We start from the raw sequence: 15,870 nt of genomic DNA, 5'->3' as shown, positions 1-15,870 counted from the left end.
CATAATTACTTATTTTATTAACTAGCTCTCTTGAGAAGTACATAATGTCAAAAGTAAAAGGAATAATCATATAAGTCATAATCATCCATTTTAAACAGTTCGTTTTAAAGGCTCATTGAAAACCCAAAGCACATTTTTCTAAAAAAAACCTGCTTCTATTTTTCAGTGAATCATTTTTAGCCCTATAAATATAGCTTCGTATTATGTAAACCAGGTAGTCGATTAGGAGGCATTTCATTATTGTTAAAAATGGGTTGAGATGAAAGCACATTCCAATTTTCACTTGTGCTTCAAAAATCCAGAGAACTACGAATTTAACATTGAACATCCATCTGAGATAACCTGTAAAATGTCCTCATATTTCATAGACTATTGTAGATTTACAACTCAATCCCTGCATATTCAATTTGTATTGTTCTTCCAAATATAATCTGGTATTTCTTGAAGTACACTGTGAAATAATTGAAATAGAAACTAAGGACCAACAGAAAACCAACTATGGGCACATTGTTTTCTATTTGGTGAGATATGAAATTATACATTAATATCCATTGTTACCCACTTCCAGGGTAGATAAAAATCAATGATTTTTTTTTAAAAAAAATTGAATTTTTAAAAATTTAAATTGGATTTTTTTTATTTTTATCAAATTTATTTTAATAAATTTTGGAGTAAATGTCTAATGATAATCTTATATTTTAATTACATCAATCATTTAGTTTATTCAGCATGAAATGGAGCTTAGTTATATAGCATGAGGCTGTATATATTCTGCAATATTTACATTTTTTGGTAAATTCATTAAATGAATCCAAGGTCTGCAAGCTGAGATAGCATGCACTGTGTTGATGCATTCACACAATTTCACAGTAACCATGAGATAAATCATAAAACAAAGTTCAGGAATATTCCTTTATCCCATTGTTTTGCAAATCTATGTACATTACAAACTATGATTGTTTGAAGAGAAATGCATATGTAACATCAGGCTTTAAGTGTGAGGAGGAAGGACAAGCAGTAAAATGAAAGTGAAACCTCCTAAGCAGCTTATAAATATAATATTAAAGAGTACCTGACATTCAGATCTATCATGGCAGCGCCTGTTAGCGGGCATCCATTCCCCTGCTGCCTGCCACGTCCCTCACCCTGTTGTGTCACTGCTGCATCACCAGCCGTCCCATTAAAGTGAATGGGACTGTCGGTGAGTCAACAGCGGGTCAGAGGAGGAGCTACTATGGGACAGAGATTACCATTGCTCTTTAAAAATTATGATTTAAATCAAGTTGATTTAAAGCAAGCCTTTTTACTAGTGATTTAAATCATGATTTAAATCGTGATATAAATCAACTTGATTTAAATCAAATCCACCCTGCCTACTTCTTCCCCATTTTTGTGTTAAAGGTAAATTCATTAGTGTACATTATCAAGGGCTTCTTCATATTCTAGTAATTGTGCAAAATGTAGGTAATACAGTACGTATGCCTTTTGGATACCTTCAAGTTTGAGTTACTATGACAAACTTCCTTGATTTCAAGAAACGTGATATGATGTATAGGTTCTTTGATAGTTGTTGGAAAGGAATGATACACTTGTACCAGGCCTGTTAGTTCTTTTTTCTGTTGACTGATAGATAATTAAATTAATAAAAAATAACTCAGGAATGAAAGTTGTAGGTAGAGCTTTCATTCCCCTTTTCATTTACGAAATCATAGGTCTTTTTTTCACCAGAAACTGGTATTTCTTTTTACAAAGATACAGCACATAAAGTGCTAGAAGCACCAGTAGAATAGGCTATGAATCATTCCCACTAATATCAAAAACAAACTTGGTTTCTGTGTGTAAATCACCATGTCAGAGAAAGAGTAAGCTGAAAATACAGAGATTTCTTAAGATCCAAAAACTTTGCAGATGTGCTGAGGATTTTATTTTTTGTGTTTTGTTTTAAAAGCAAACAACGTCATTAATCTTTTTTGATGATAGCTGTGCAAGAGATGGTTCCATAAGAAATAACTCCTGATGCCATCAACCCAAAAACAGGGTGTGGTGTTTTGTTGTTGTTGTTGTTCTTCATGGATGTCCTGTGGTTAAAAAAAGAACAGGAGCAGTGGTGGGAAATGTTGGAAACAATAATAAAAAAGTTCATTTGTACCGTTTTATTTTTAGTGATAAAATTTATTGGCTGCCCATTTTATCACAAGGTAACTCTGGGTGGCTCGCACCCAGAAGAAGGCAAGCAAGTTTCACAAAAATTTCATCTGAAAACATCTAAGAGTCTAAGGCAGGGGTATTAAACTCAAGGCCCACGGGCTGGAACCGGTCCATGCAGGGCTTAGATCTGGCTTGCAGGGCCGACGTGAAAACAGCGAAGGACCGGCCCGCGGTACCTCTGCCAGTGAAAACAGCTCGGGAGGGCTACATGCGGCCTTCAATGAAATCAAGTTTCACACCCCTGGTCTAAGGAATATTTTGAATTTTGAAAAACAAAATTTGCGATTAAAGAAAGGGGTTAGAGGAAACGTCATGATATAATCTAAAGGAACATCATGTAGACAAATCCTGTTGTCTGTTACGGATATTTATTTTTATAGCAGTTTTATTCTACACAGGTAGTCCTTAGTTAATGACTTATTTGATATTGGGAATTCCGAAAGCAATTATAAAGTGAAAAAACACATGATAGCACCAATTTATAATCACAGTTCCAGCAGATCTTATTGTGATGGTTAAGCAAATTGTGTGCAGCTTTTTTAACCCCAATAGGATCTACTGGAACGGCGATTTTAAGCGCAATGTTACCTGACTGACGTATGACTTCCTTTCATCATCAGATACTGGCAGCGAATTGTAAATGGCAGTTATGTGACCATGGGACCCTGTGACCATTTTTAAAAACATACCTGTTGTCAAGCTCCCAAATCACAATCACGTCACCCTGGGACTGCTGCAATGGCTGTAACTTCAAGAACTGGACATAAGTCTCATTCAGCATCATTGTAATTTCAAGTTATCACTGAATGTGTTACTAATCAAGGACTAACTCTAATTCCAAGCTTCCATTCTAGAATGTATGCAATAATCCTGCACATTATTCATAGGATTTTTCAATGTATAGTTTTTATTTTTTCTTATCAATTTTATAGTTTAATATGTGATAGAAATTGGATATAAAAACATCTTATATTGTAGTACACTAAGTTGTTAATGTATATATTAGCCACATGATAACTTTACATCAGCTGTTATTAGAGACTTGTTAGGCATCTCCCTTTATTTTACTGGTTTTGAGTCAGTGTTGACTCCTGGCAACTGCCTGGACAAGTTCCTGAAATTTTCTTGGCAAGATTTCAGAAGTGGTTTGTTATTGCCTGCTTTCTAGTGCTGGGAGAAAGTGATTAATTAGCCCAAGCTAACTTCTGGTTTCTATCCTGATGCCTTAACCTCTACTCTAAACTAGCTTTCTTTCATTGCTTGTAGTGGTTGGAGGTCCCCACCCCTTTTCTCTTCTCTTCCTTATAATATTTTATATTTCCAATGTGTATTTGTATCACATTATTTTTCTTTTTTCTTTTTGAATAATAAGGCTAAGGATAGAAATACTAAGATCTACTTTACAATCATGCTATCTTTCCTTATCCCTGATTTCTTAGATTAGCTGTGAAGCTGACCCCTATTGGTTGATATCTAAGATACAATTTTAAACCATATAAAATGAAGCCAATTAGCTTGTCTGTACAAGATCAAGACTGCTTCTTAAGTATGATAGTAGAGAAAGTTCATAATATATTCTAAGATGGAATTAAAAAAGATGCTCAAAGAACCACTGAAACGTTTTTAAGTGAAAAGTTCTAATTATTATTAGCTTAGAACACTTTATTTTCCTGGGTAATCTATTAGAAAAATAAGCATATGTGCATATGTGCTTAATAAGCATAAGCAAATAATCAATGTGATCATTGCATAGTTCTGTACAGTGGGAAATTGATTATGTACCATCAAGTTGTTGCTGATACTTAGTGAATAGGCTGACTCAACAACAATCTGTTCCGAATCTGGTTCTTCATCTCTTCCTACAGTGTACTCATCACCACTATGACTTCAGTCTTTCCACCTTGCTGCTGTTCATCTTCTGTTCAAATAAATTGTCTCCAATTTTTTTCAGCCAGTGTCTTGGGAACTTTATTACATACTTTGCACTTTCAGAGCCTTCTTAATTCCTAAATCTGTTACTGTTTGTCTTTTAGAAGGCTGTAGGGCAGAACTCAAGACTTCAGGAATTCCAGCTTGTGCTCTCAATTAATTTTAATCAAATCACTTTCCCCTTATAGATTAAATCATTTCACTGTTTTGACTTTCTTTTAACTTGTGTTCAGCTTGCTTTGGACACTTTCTGCCAAAAAACCAAATGGCCACTATGTTTTAAGAAAACTCAAGCGTGAACAATTTGCTAATGAGATTTTGCCAGAACAACCCAATTTTAGCATTACAGAGCAAATAGACAAGATTTGCTAAAAGTTAGGACAGTGAATTTTTAAAAAGCAAACTCTCAATTTTTTGCTAATTACAAATCAATAACCAGCAACAAATTTGCTGTGATGACATTCTGTTCTATACATTTTCTTTGTACTGAAACACGCAAAAAATAAACCTTTGATCAATTTGTTAAAAAACACAGTGTCAGTTCAAAGGACACTGATAAGACTTGGAATCTATTATGAATGTAATCTATTGACCAAATACTCTCCTGCTACATGTTTTTAATCTGACTATTAGTTTTGCAAACTATGAAATATATATGTTAAAGAGAAGCATGTAAGACACTTAAGCTTTTCAAAATATCCTATAATATGTATTTTAATCAGAGATGGTGTTGAGAGGAGTAAAGGGTAATAAAAGGGAAAGAGAAGAGTAGGAAAGAGAGAATATGATAAATTTAACAATTACAAAATTTCATGTACATATATTTAGACTGTAGATGAGGAACGTGGATTTTGATTATTCTCTTCCAAATGGCAGTGCTAATTGCTGAACTTGGGAATTGCAATCCAACTCATGCAGACAAAAAAGAAAGTATATAGTATTAACAAAGTTCTGTTACAGATTTGGAGATCGAGCATTTATATAACTCAATGGCCCTCGTTGGAAGATCCCAAATCATTACTGGAAAAATAGTGCAGGTATTGTCTAATTTTGTAGCATCCAACAACCAGGACCCAACTTCTAGTTTGTTCTCAGCATACTCCCAATCATTTCCTTTATTGAGATTAGAGTATGATCCATGCCACTCAGTTCAATCAAGTAACAGAGACATAGACAAGTGGTAAAAGGGGAATCATATCGAATTGTGATATATCACAATTCATATATGTACATTAAAAAAATACAACACACAACCAGACAGTGATTTCCAGGACTACTGGAAATACATTTGTGAATAATTAGCATGGATAATCCCAAAGGGAATGGCCTTTGGTTATTCCAGCCTTAAATTTCTTTAAAAATAATAAATTAGGGATGTAAAATAGGACAGCAGGTGATTGCCGTTCTATACCATGAAGGAAACTATTTGGTGGGTAGGGTTGACATATCAACAGTTACAAAAAGATATTACAAGAAGTACTCCTTTAGGAATTTCTCCCCTAACCTTTTGGCTTGCCTGGACTGCATTGAGTGAAGAGGAATTGTCTTGAGCCATGTATAAAATATATAAGAAACTTCCTTTTTTAACATAAATCTTGTGTGAGTACATTACTATTGGTAGTTGCCCAGGGTGACTCAGAGACCACTAATTGGACATGCCTGCCTTAAGCTATTTAAATCTTTATGCCTATATTTATCCCATTCCATGGAGACTGCTCCTCCCATTGCTGGGTTGAACACTAGTTTATTGATCTTCATCTAAGATCAGTTCATCCTTTTTGCTGTGTTATGATCTATTTTGAAATTACACGAGGAAGACATGACTTGAGGTCTGGATGACTGTTAGAAATTTGAGAAGCAGGAAAATCAGGGTTAAAAACAAGGATTCACGCTCATTTGTTTGGCAAGTTCTATACTAAACCTTACTGTCATTCTTAGCAACGCTTATGAAACTTTTTTTCCCTAGTAGTCCCTCTGGGTCAATTAGGAACAGCCTGGTTTAGAGACAGGAGCAACTTACAGGAGGCTGTTAGTTTGAAATTACTGGATATATTGTTTTAATTAATGAAATGAGGCAATTATGGTCCTATGGCATGAAGGCTAAGCTGGAAATATATAAAGAAAAAAAACTTGGTGTAATTCCTTTAAAGCAAAAAGTGGTCATAAGGCTATCCAAACCATCTTTTCCCTTTTCATTGTATGCAACTTGTCCCAGTCAAACCAGAGGCTACATGGCCTATGAATTTCATGTGGACCAGATGCTAAAACCAAACCATGGTTAAGATATTCAACTAAGAAATCAGGAGATTGTGACTTCTAAGTCTCCCTTATACAAATTAGTGACTATCTCAATTACCTGATAGGGTTGCCCCAAATCAAAAATTAAAATAGTAATCCTGGTGATAAAATATTGCAAATTGAATTATTAATAGATTACTACCCTCACTGATAGGGACATGGTGGCTCAGTGGCTATGATGCTGAGCTTGTTGATCAAAAGATTGGCAGTTCAGCAGTTGGCAACCTAGCAGTTTGAAAGCATGTAAAAAATGCAAGTAGAAAAATAGGGACCACCTTTGGTAGGAAGCTAATAGCCTTCCATGTGCCTTTGGCATTTAGTCATGCCGGCCACATGACCATGGAGACGTCTTCGGACAGTGCTGGCTCTTCGGCTTTGAAACGGAGATGAGCACTGCCCCCTAGAGTCGGGAATGACTAGCACATATGTGCATGGGGAATCTTTGCCTTTACCCTCACTGATAGCCCCAATTCTGCCTCAGCCCAACCATCTGCATAGGATATAGTTATGGAAGGATAGGAAGAGGAGGTAACAAATGTCACCTGGATATGCTGAAGGAAAGATTGACTCTAACAATACATTAAAATAATACCTGAGAAAATAAAATCAAAATGTTAAAAATGGACTCAAAATTAACTTATCATCTAAAACAGGGGTCTCCAACCCCCAGGCCGTGGACAGGCACTGGGCCGTGGCATGCCATCAACTGGGCTGCACAAAGAAGTAAAACCGTCTGTGGGATGCAGGCAGCTCGTGAAACCATGCCCCCTCCGATCTGCGGAAAAACTTTGCTCTGGAATTGGCTCCTGGTGCCCAACAGTTTGGGGGCCACTGATCTAAAATAAAATCAATATTTGAATTGATATCTGCTTAGATTAATAATTGTGTATCTCTTCCTAGCAGCAATGGTAACAGTTACTTCCAGTTTTAATAAATTATATAAAGTATAGGTCATCTCTTAATAAAGAAGAAAATTTAGTATTTGGTAGAAAAGGTCCCTGAGTCATGTTATGTCCATATGAAGTACAATATTGTAGTTATCTATTCTCTCTTGAGGCAGTGCCAGCTCAAGGGTGTATTAAGCCCCTAGCCCACAATGACCCATCACTTGCTGCTGCAAATTTGCATTTTTAATTTTGGAAAGAGGGCAGCAATGGCACCCTTAAGCTTTGGTGCCCTAGGCCAAGGCCTACCCAGCCATAGCCTAAAGCCTGCCTTATTTGAGGGAAGGAATTGCTGTATGTGTGTTTCACACATGCTTTTAGGAATGCTACATTTACATAGATTATCTGTCTTATAATAGCAAACATATGAATAGCTCTGCTAGATCAGGTCAAGGCACAGCAAATTCCATAATTTTGTTTCTCAAACAGGCCAAATCACATGTCTTTGGGAGCTAGAAACATAACACTTCTCTACAATTGGTATTTGAAGCCATGACTTTTCAAGTGTTCTTGACACAGCTGTCATCCATACATTTATCCATTCTTTTTAAGTTTCCCATTATTGGCTATCAACATATTTTTATGGCAATGAATTCCATAGGATAATTGTACTGTGTAAAGAAATGCCTTCATTTTTCTGTTCTAAATTTTCTCCCAATCAGCTTCATTGATGATCCCTGATCCATGAAGGAAGGAAAATATCTGCACTTTCGTAGCCATTTTCTAAAAGCTGTACCATACAATTTGTTTTTTCACATTTACCAAGACATCGAGTTGACATATAAATTGACTATTCATTATGACCCTAAGATTTTTTTTCTTTATTAGCTCAGATTCCATCAGGGTGCAAATGAAGACGGAGGAGGGGAGAAAAGTGTGCCCCATGTTACTGAACTGCACATAGCTCGCATGTACAATTTTAAAAGATCCTTTTGGAACTCTTCACAATTGCTCTTGGTTTTCACCACTCCAAATAGTTTGATATCAAGCTGAAGAAAGCTTCAAAGGAAAGGCACACACGAACACACAGAGAATTGGGATCACTTATATCCCCGAAACTTGAATTACAATATAATAGATAGAATTATTATTATTATTATTATTATTATTATTATTATTATTATTATTATTATTATTATTATTATTATTATTATTATTATTATTTCAATTTTTATATCGCCCTTCTCCCGAAGGACTCAGGGCGGTGTACAGCCAAGATAAAACAAAACAATACAAAAATATGCAATTTAAAATACAAATTAAAAAACTTCTTATAAAGGTGGCCTAAAAACTTTAAAAATATATAAAACTAAAAACCCCATTTAAAATTAGTTATAAATTTAAAACCAATAAAATTTAGGCCAGCCCCGCGCGAATGAATAGATGTGTTTTCAATTCGCGGCGGAAGGTCCGAAGGTCAGGTATTTGGCGTAAACCCGGGGGAAGTTCGTTCCAGAGGGTGGGAGCCCCCACAGAGAAAGATCTTCCCCTGGGGGCCGCCAGCCGACATTGCTTGGCGGACGGCACCCTGAGAAGTCCCTCTCTGTGAGAGCACACGGGTCGGTGGGAGGCATGAGGTAACAGCAGGCGGTCCCGTAAGTACCCAGGCCCTAAGCCATGGAGCGCTTTAAAGGTTGTAACCAAAACCTTAAAGTGCACCCGAAAGGCCACAGGCAGCCAGTGCAGTTTGCACAGGAGCGGTGTTACACGGGAGCTCCGCGTAGCTCCCTCTATCACCCGCGCAGCTGCATTCTGGACTAACTGAAGCCTCCGGATGCACCTCAAGGGGAGTCCCATGTAGAGAACATTACAATAATCCTTTATTCTTTATTGGCCAAGTGTGATTGGACACACAAGGAATTTGTCTTTGGTGCATATGATCTCAGTGTACATAAAAAAATATCTGCCACAAACTATGGTAAAACTAATTTAAGTATGTAAGCTCCACTTTGTATTTTTCAGTCTAAATCAGAAACATATCAAATAGTGCAAATTGCCATTAATTCTGAGTCCACAAACTGTTTGAATGCTAGAAAGCAATTTGTTCACAGATCTTCCAAACAAAATGAGTTTTTTTTTAATGCTTAGTCACTTAAGCAATATAATTTGAATTTGTACTTCCAGGGGATAATTTTGTTTCTTCTATTAGCAGTCGAAAGTTTTTAGTGTTCTACCGACAACGATCAGATACCTATCAGATGACCAAAGGAAAGGGAGGGGTAAGTCTTGTTGGTCATTAAAAGTTTAATTATGGCATAAATTATAAACAATATTCTTCAGGCAGCCGTTCCAGTTTAATTTCTTCCGAATCGTAGTTTGGATATCGGCGATTTTGTTTTTAATACCGCAGCAATCCATTGAGTTCAGTTCCACATCTGAGACTCATTTTGCGTGCAAACCGGTAAAGCAGGAGAAAAGTTCGGAAAGGAATAGAGACGAACGGTGGGAGGCTGAGCTTTAAAAGTCCGGAATCCCGGCATCTCGAAAGGGAATCCCCCAACTAATCAACCAATCGGCAAGGTCAATGCAAAACAGGGCAACCCCGTGCATTTACGATCCAATGAGAAACTGGCAAAGTGTTCAAGACTTTCCCGATTGGGAGACCTGGCAGAGGGAGTAGACCAATGAGTTCACGATCCAGGCTCTGCACGCTGAAAGGGCGGGGCTATGCAAATCTGGTTTGAAAAGCGAGCGGGAAATCTGAGTTTCGCGGGAGGCTCTTGGCGCGTAACCCTTCTCCCTTCTCTTTATTCATTGTCAGCGGCAGCTGCCGCTGCTTCCTGGAGCCATTTTCCAGCTAGCCCCACACAGCGGGAGTGGCCGCAAAATCCATCCGCTGCATCTGCCCGTAATGCGGGCTCCTTCGCCTTAGCAACGTCGTCTCCTAAAGCTGGACCCTTCCCCGGGATCCGCAGCCTGGACCATTTCGAGCCGGGTCCGGGCCTTAAGTAGCTAAAGACTCGGGAAGGCCCGGGGGGAAGGGGTGGCGAGCAAAAGGGGTGGGAGGAGACTCGGCTCCGGGTGCAGATCCACCCAAGAAGGATGCGAAGGGGACTGCACCCGCACGGCCTCCCGGCTTGGTCGGTTTCGCCTCCCATGGATTCCGGAGGGAGCCCCGCGGTTGCCGTCAGCCTCCCAGCTCGTTTCGCTCCTGCTGCTGCCACCAGCGCTTTCATTCAGTTGCACAGCAGTTCCGGGGCATCCGCGCTGGGGGCGACTTGGGGCTCCAGCTTTCCCGGGGCTGATTGTGGCGCGGCGGAGGGCGCTCGGCCTAGTCTCGTGAGCGGCGGAGGCACCTCCTTGTGCTGCACCCCGCACGGGCCCGCCGGACGGGTGGTGCTGGTGCATCCCGCCAGTGAAAGCGGAGGCCGATCCCTGGTAATTCCTCCTTCCCGGTCTCTGGGGGCTGAGTTTCTTTTTCTGCGCTGCGGGACGGGGGTGCGTTCCCTGAATGAAGGGTGCCTTTTATATGCGACGTCTCTCCCCAGTGCCATAAACTTTTATCTTTTTTTCTTTCCTTTTCCCCCGGCGGGAAGCCACCATGGCCAGGCAGCCGGGAGGCATTTGGCACAAGTAGGGCGTCCCCAACTGATCGAAGTAAACCTCGAGGGTGGTAGTTGTCCTCTGATTAAAGTGGGTGGGGGGGATTACTGGGGGAGGTGGGTAGTCTCTTTCCCTTGCCTTAAGGCAGGAACAAAGAGGCCGGCGTTGCAAGCAGCGCCCTGGCACGGGAGAACTAAGGATCTGGCGGCGTGGTTCGTGTGAATGCGCCAGAAGGTCGGCCGAGTTTCAACCCTCCACTCCCCGGCGGTGGGGGATGAGGGTCTGAACAGGCAGCATGGCCGTGGGGAAGAGGAAGGTTCTCTGTCCCGCTGGTCGCTTTTTCGCTTCACCCCGGACTCGGTGGTGACGTTTCGCACACGTGCGCCGAGGCCGCGTTTGTGACTGGGAGCCGGGCGAAGGAGGGAGAGAGAGAGAGGGAAGGAGGGGGCGCTGATCCGAGCGGGGGGGAGGGGGGACACACCAGAGCCTTCCTCTGGCCTGAGCAACCACACAGAACTGCACACATAACACAACAGGGTGCGCGCCTGTGCCCGCCTCGCCGCCTCTCTCGCCCACAGACACGCGGCCCTTCCCGATTCTCAACTCTTGGAGCTGTCGGGAAGGGGAGGGGGGGGCATTGTTAAGGCTTTGGAAATGCCCCTGCAGCAGGTAGGTTAGGGAAGCGTGGGAGTGGGGGGGGGCTCGTGGGAGTGGAGGGGGGGGCAGTTAAGGTGCTGCCTGCAACAGTCGCTCGCCGAAGTGAGCAGATTCCACTCGCCCAACAGAAATTTCCCTCAAGGGAAGGCTTCCCTCTACTGTTTCCGGGGAGGGGATGTGAAGTTGGGGGTACTAAGTTTCCCCCCCCACACCCCCAAAGTGTCCCCTCGTGGCCCCTGGTATCCTTTCTGCTAAAATTACCGTTATGGAAACCCCCGCACTTCCCCCCCCCTCATGTTTTCCTCTGGAGTTGAGTTCTGGCGTTTCTGCTGTCACTGGAGATGGCTCTCTCAAAGTTGGCCGGTTCGAGGAGTAACTGCTTCAGGCCAGCAGCCACCGTTTTGCCTGCCTGCTTATACTATACATTTGAAATGTCTTTGGGTTTGGGTGGGGTTGAGGTGGCTAGGCTTCCAAATGAAATCTTCCCTTTCTTGTTCCTCAACTTTCAACTTCTCCCCCACCACTTTTCCTGCTAAGTATAATTTGATTATGTCTTGGCTGTTACCCTGAGGAGAGCAAAGGCTAACTGGGGGGTGTTTGTGGGTGGAGGTGGGAGGATTAGTTGGAAAACCCTGTTGGGTTAAACTAAGAAGTGTGAGAATGTTTGGGTGTTGTGGAATAATTTCACTCCTGGTGCCCTCTGCTCTTTTCCGAAATGGTTCTTGGAGGCTCTTCTCTCCCCCCCACCCCCACCAATTCCTGCTTGTTGTAAACAAATGCACTTGTCATCCGACTTGGTAGACAGCTCAGAAGCTGAAATGAACATTTGGATAAAAGCGCGGAATGGAGATACAGGGGAAGACAGAAAGAAAGTAAAGGTTTCTGCTTTGGACAAGTGGGAGGCAATATAGGTAAGCAAAACAAAATGAAGAGAATAGCTGTGGTCTTGAATTCTAGGCCATCCCATCTTGGGCCTTGCTCAGAAACATTTTCTGGCGAGGCTTAGAGGTAGAGTCAGAAGGCTACACAGATTTATTCTGCAAAGCTTCTTCGCAGCAAGCATATGCTTTTGGTCGTGGGCCTTTGCATTCCTTTTTCTTTTTCCCCTCGTAATATATGTTTAAATGATCAGCTATTTCTTATGGTTTACCTTTTGAGCCATTCTCTGTGCCCCCATATGACTGGTTTTTTAATTGTATCTGATTGGCTTGTCTTGGCTAGGGAAATTCACTCTAGAGAAGGCTTGTAGCCAGACTACTGTATAGAGCAAGAGCAAAAACAAATCATACATTGTTTGTGTCATAGTTGACACTTTATTGAAACTGTCTTACTTAAAACCAATTAAAGCAATTAGGGTTATATTAGCATCTTTTTTAAAAAATGTATATTCAGTTTTACGTTTTTGTAATAAGAAGAATGAAAATATGAAACAGTAAAAATAGAAAAATGAAAACAAGAGAGCAGTGATTTAAATTTCTGTCCTAAAAAGTATGAAGTGCATTTCTGTATATGGGTTAGAGATGTGATATGAAAGAAAACCCTGATGGCACAATCAGAGTTATGCTAATAATTCTAAATATATCTAAATTGTGTCAAATACTAGAAAATTGTCCCCCCAACTCTGTTTCCGAATAATATTTATTGGTTCAATAAAAGTACTTTGTATTAATCCATGTTCCAATTTTATAATAAACTGTGTTGCATCGGATCCTAATATGGAGACTTTCAGATGTTACTGAATCAAAACTTCTTTCTACTGGCTGTGCTAGTTACAGCAACATCTGGAAGGATGCACATTATGCATCCATGAATGGTTTAGTGTGAGATTCACTTTTATATTCACAAGTTATGATTTAAACAACTCATGACATAGTGGATGTATGAACTTAAATCTGTTGAATAACAGATGACCATCTGCTTAGGATATCTGTTTCTAATAATGGGGTTTGTGCAGATCTTTTTTTAAATTAAAGAATAGTCATTTTATATTCTTATGGCAGGGTCCTAAACTGAGCTATTAAAATTACAGTATTAAGCAAGTGTACAATTATGTTGCAGTGTTCCTTCTGTTCAGACATACTGTATTTCTAATCATCATGATTGCCATGATAATTTAGGTCCCGTAATGAAGAGTAAGATATCCTTATCCAACTTGATGTTTCCCATATATATTGGGATTTCCATACCTGGTATCCCATTATAGTTCCAGTGTGTTTAGAATGAGATGGGAAATTATTTGCAGGATTGCTTTTTCTCCATCTCTGTTCATCTCACCAGATCTAATAGAACAGAAATGTTCTAAATCTCTTCTATCAAACAGTATCTTGAGCCCTGAAGTCATACCTTCTCAGTAGGAGCACCTGCCCTATGGAACAGCATTCCCTCCAGAGATTCAGATGGCCTGCACCCTGTTTTGCATTGAATACATGGCTGTTTCTCCAAGCCTTTGGCTCAGGAATTTAGATCAGCTCTGTTACTGTTGCTGTGCTAGTTCGTTTGTTTATCCTTGGGCATCGGGGTTATGCGTTGTGAGGTATTTTTGTTCTTAATTTTTGTACACTATCCAGAGTCACCTGTGTAAGATCAATGACCATATAAATCACACAAATAAATAAAGCAGTTTTAGTCGTAGTTTGCAATTGCAGCTTTCAAGGTGCCCTTGAAGGACCCCTCTCAGTGTCAAGAAAAATCTGTACACAGCTGAGTTTGAATTACATATACCAAGAAACAGAGGGCCCCAATGACTCAGCAGTTATGGCGGTGGTCTTGTTGATTGGAAAGCTGACAGTCCAGGTTCAAGGTCCGAGCACCACACAACGGGGTGAGCTCCTGTTACTTGCCCCAACTCTTGCCACCTAGTAGTTTGAAAGCATGCAAATATAAGTAGATAAATAGGTACCACTTTGGTGGGAAAGTAACAGCCTTCTGTGTGCCTTGGTGTATTGTCATACTGGCCATGACCGCGGAAATGTCTTCAGACAACATTGGCTTCCTCAGCTAAGAAATGGAGATTAGTACAACTCCCTGAGTTGGATACAACTGGCCTGGGAAAACTTATCTTTACCTTTATACCAAGAAACAAAGAACAGCAGCCTCACTAAAATGAAGTACAGGTAGTCCTCAAAATTGTTTGAAGTTATGACAGATCCTGAAAATGACCCGTCTATTCCCCAAAACTGCCCCATAACAAACAATGGGTTGGCTTAATGACCACTTACCTGTTGCATAAAAGGTTGTAAAATTGGGTACAGTCAAGTGATCACCTACTTTACAATTATCACAATTTATGACTAAAATTGTGGGCTCAATTACAATCCTAATTCAAGGACTATCTCACAGGCATCAAACTTGCGGCATCATGTTGCCATCATGTGATATATCGTGGCGTTTTTTCCCCTTTGCAGAACTGGGATGGGCCTGGTCTGCATGTGAAGCATCCAGCCTGCGGGCTGACAATTTGACACCTGTGGACTACCTGCATATTAACTAGGGCATTACTTTTCTATCTTGCTATCTTTGTTGTATGTATTTATATGCAGTAAGAAAAATAACTGAATATTTGGTCCTTCCATATTTTTAGCAACTGCTTCAGGTTGACTTTCTGCTCTAGAGATTTGGATTTCAGATTAACAGAGTTGGAAGGGACTTGTAGGTCATCTAGTCCAACCCCCCCCCCCCAAGCAGGAGACTATACACCATTTCTGACAAATGGCAGTCCAGTCTCTTCTTGAAAGTCTCAAGTGATGAAGCTCCCACAACTTCCGAAGGCAAGCTGTTCCACTGATTGATTGTTCTCACTGTCAGAAAATTTCTCTTTATTTCCAGGTTAAATCTCTCCTTGTTTCCATCCATTATTCCTTGTCTGGCCTACAGGTGCTTTAGAAAATAGCTTGACCCCTTCCTCTCTGTGGCAGCCTCTCAAATATTGGAAGACTACTATCATATTTCCCCTGATCCTTCTCTTCATTAGACTAGCCATGCCCAGTTCCTGTAACCATTCTCCATTTGTCCAGTCTCCAGTCCCCTAATCATCCTGCTTGTTCTTTTCTGCACTTTTTCTAGAATCTCAACATCTTTTTTATAGTGTGGTGACCAAAACTGTATGCAGAACTCTAGGTGTGGTCTATCTAAGGCTTTATAGAGTGGTATTAGTACCTTACTTGATCTTGATTGTATCCCTCTGTTAATGCAATTTAAGATTTCATTGGATCTTTTGGCTGTTGCTGCTGGCTCGTATTTAACTGGTTGTCCATTAAGACTCCAATATCCCTCTCACAGTTACTCTTATTAA

At 40.4% G+C, this 15,870-nt stretch overlaps 1 protein-coding gene across 3 annotated transcripts in view; it reads left to right on the top strand.

Annotated features, from left to right (window-relative positions):
* Positions 1-10,259: 10,259 nt before the first annotated feature.
* E2F3 (E2F transcription factor 3) overlaps positions 10,260-15,870 on the top strand; it is a 37,582-nt gene continuing 31,971 nt past the window's right edge. The window contains exon 1 of one of the 3 annotated variants that reach the window (XM_058177851.1): positions 10,260-10,757. In XM_058177851.1, the coding sequence (XP_058033834.1) occupies positions 10,422-10,757 (336 nt within the window). In that variant the 5' untranslated portion in view covers positions 10,260-10,421. Of the gene's footprint in view, positions 10,758-11,428; positions 11,592-15,870 lie in introns of those variants that run through there. The other 2 variants (XM_058177852.1, XM_058177853.1) reach the window with 2 other exon arrangements.

This window comes from Ahaetulla prasina, chromosome 3 (assembly GCF_028640845.1).
Source record: "Ahaetulla prasina isolate Xishuangbanna chromosome 3, ASM2864084v1, whole genome shotgun sequence".
Taxonomy (NCBI): domain Eukaryota; kingdom Metazoa; phylum Chordata; class Lepidosauria; order Squamata; family Colubridae; genus Ahaetulla; species Ahaetulla prasina.
The sequence above is the reverse complement of the archived record's forward strand: the minus strand, read 5'-3'. Positions and strand labels throughout refer to the sequence as shown.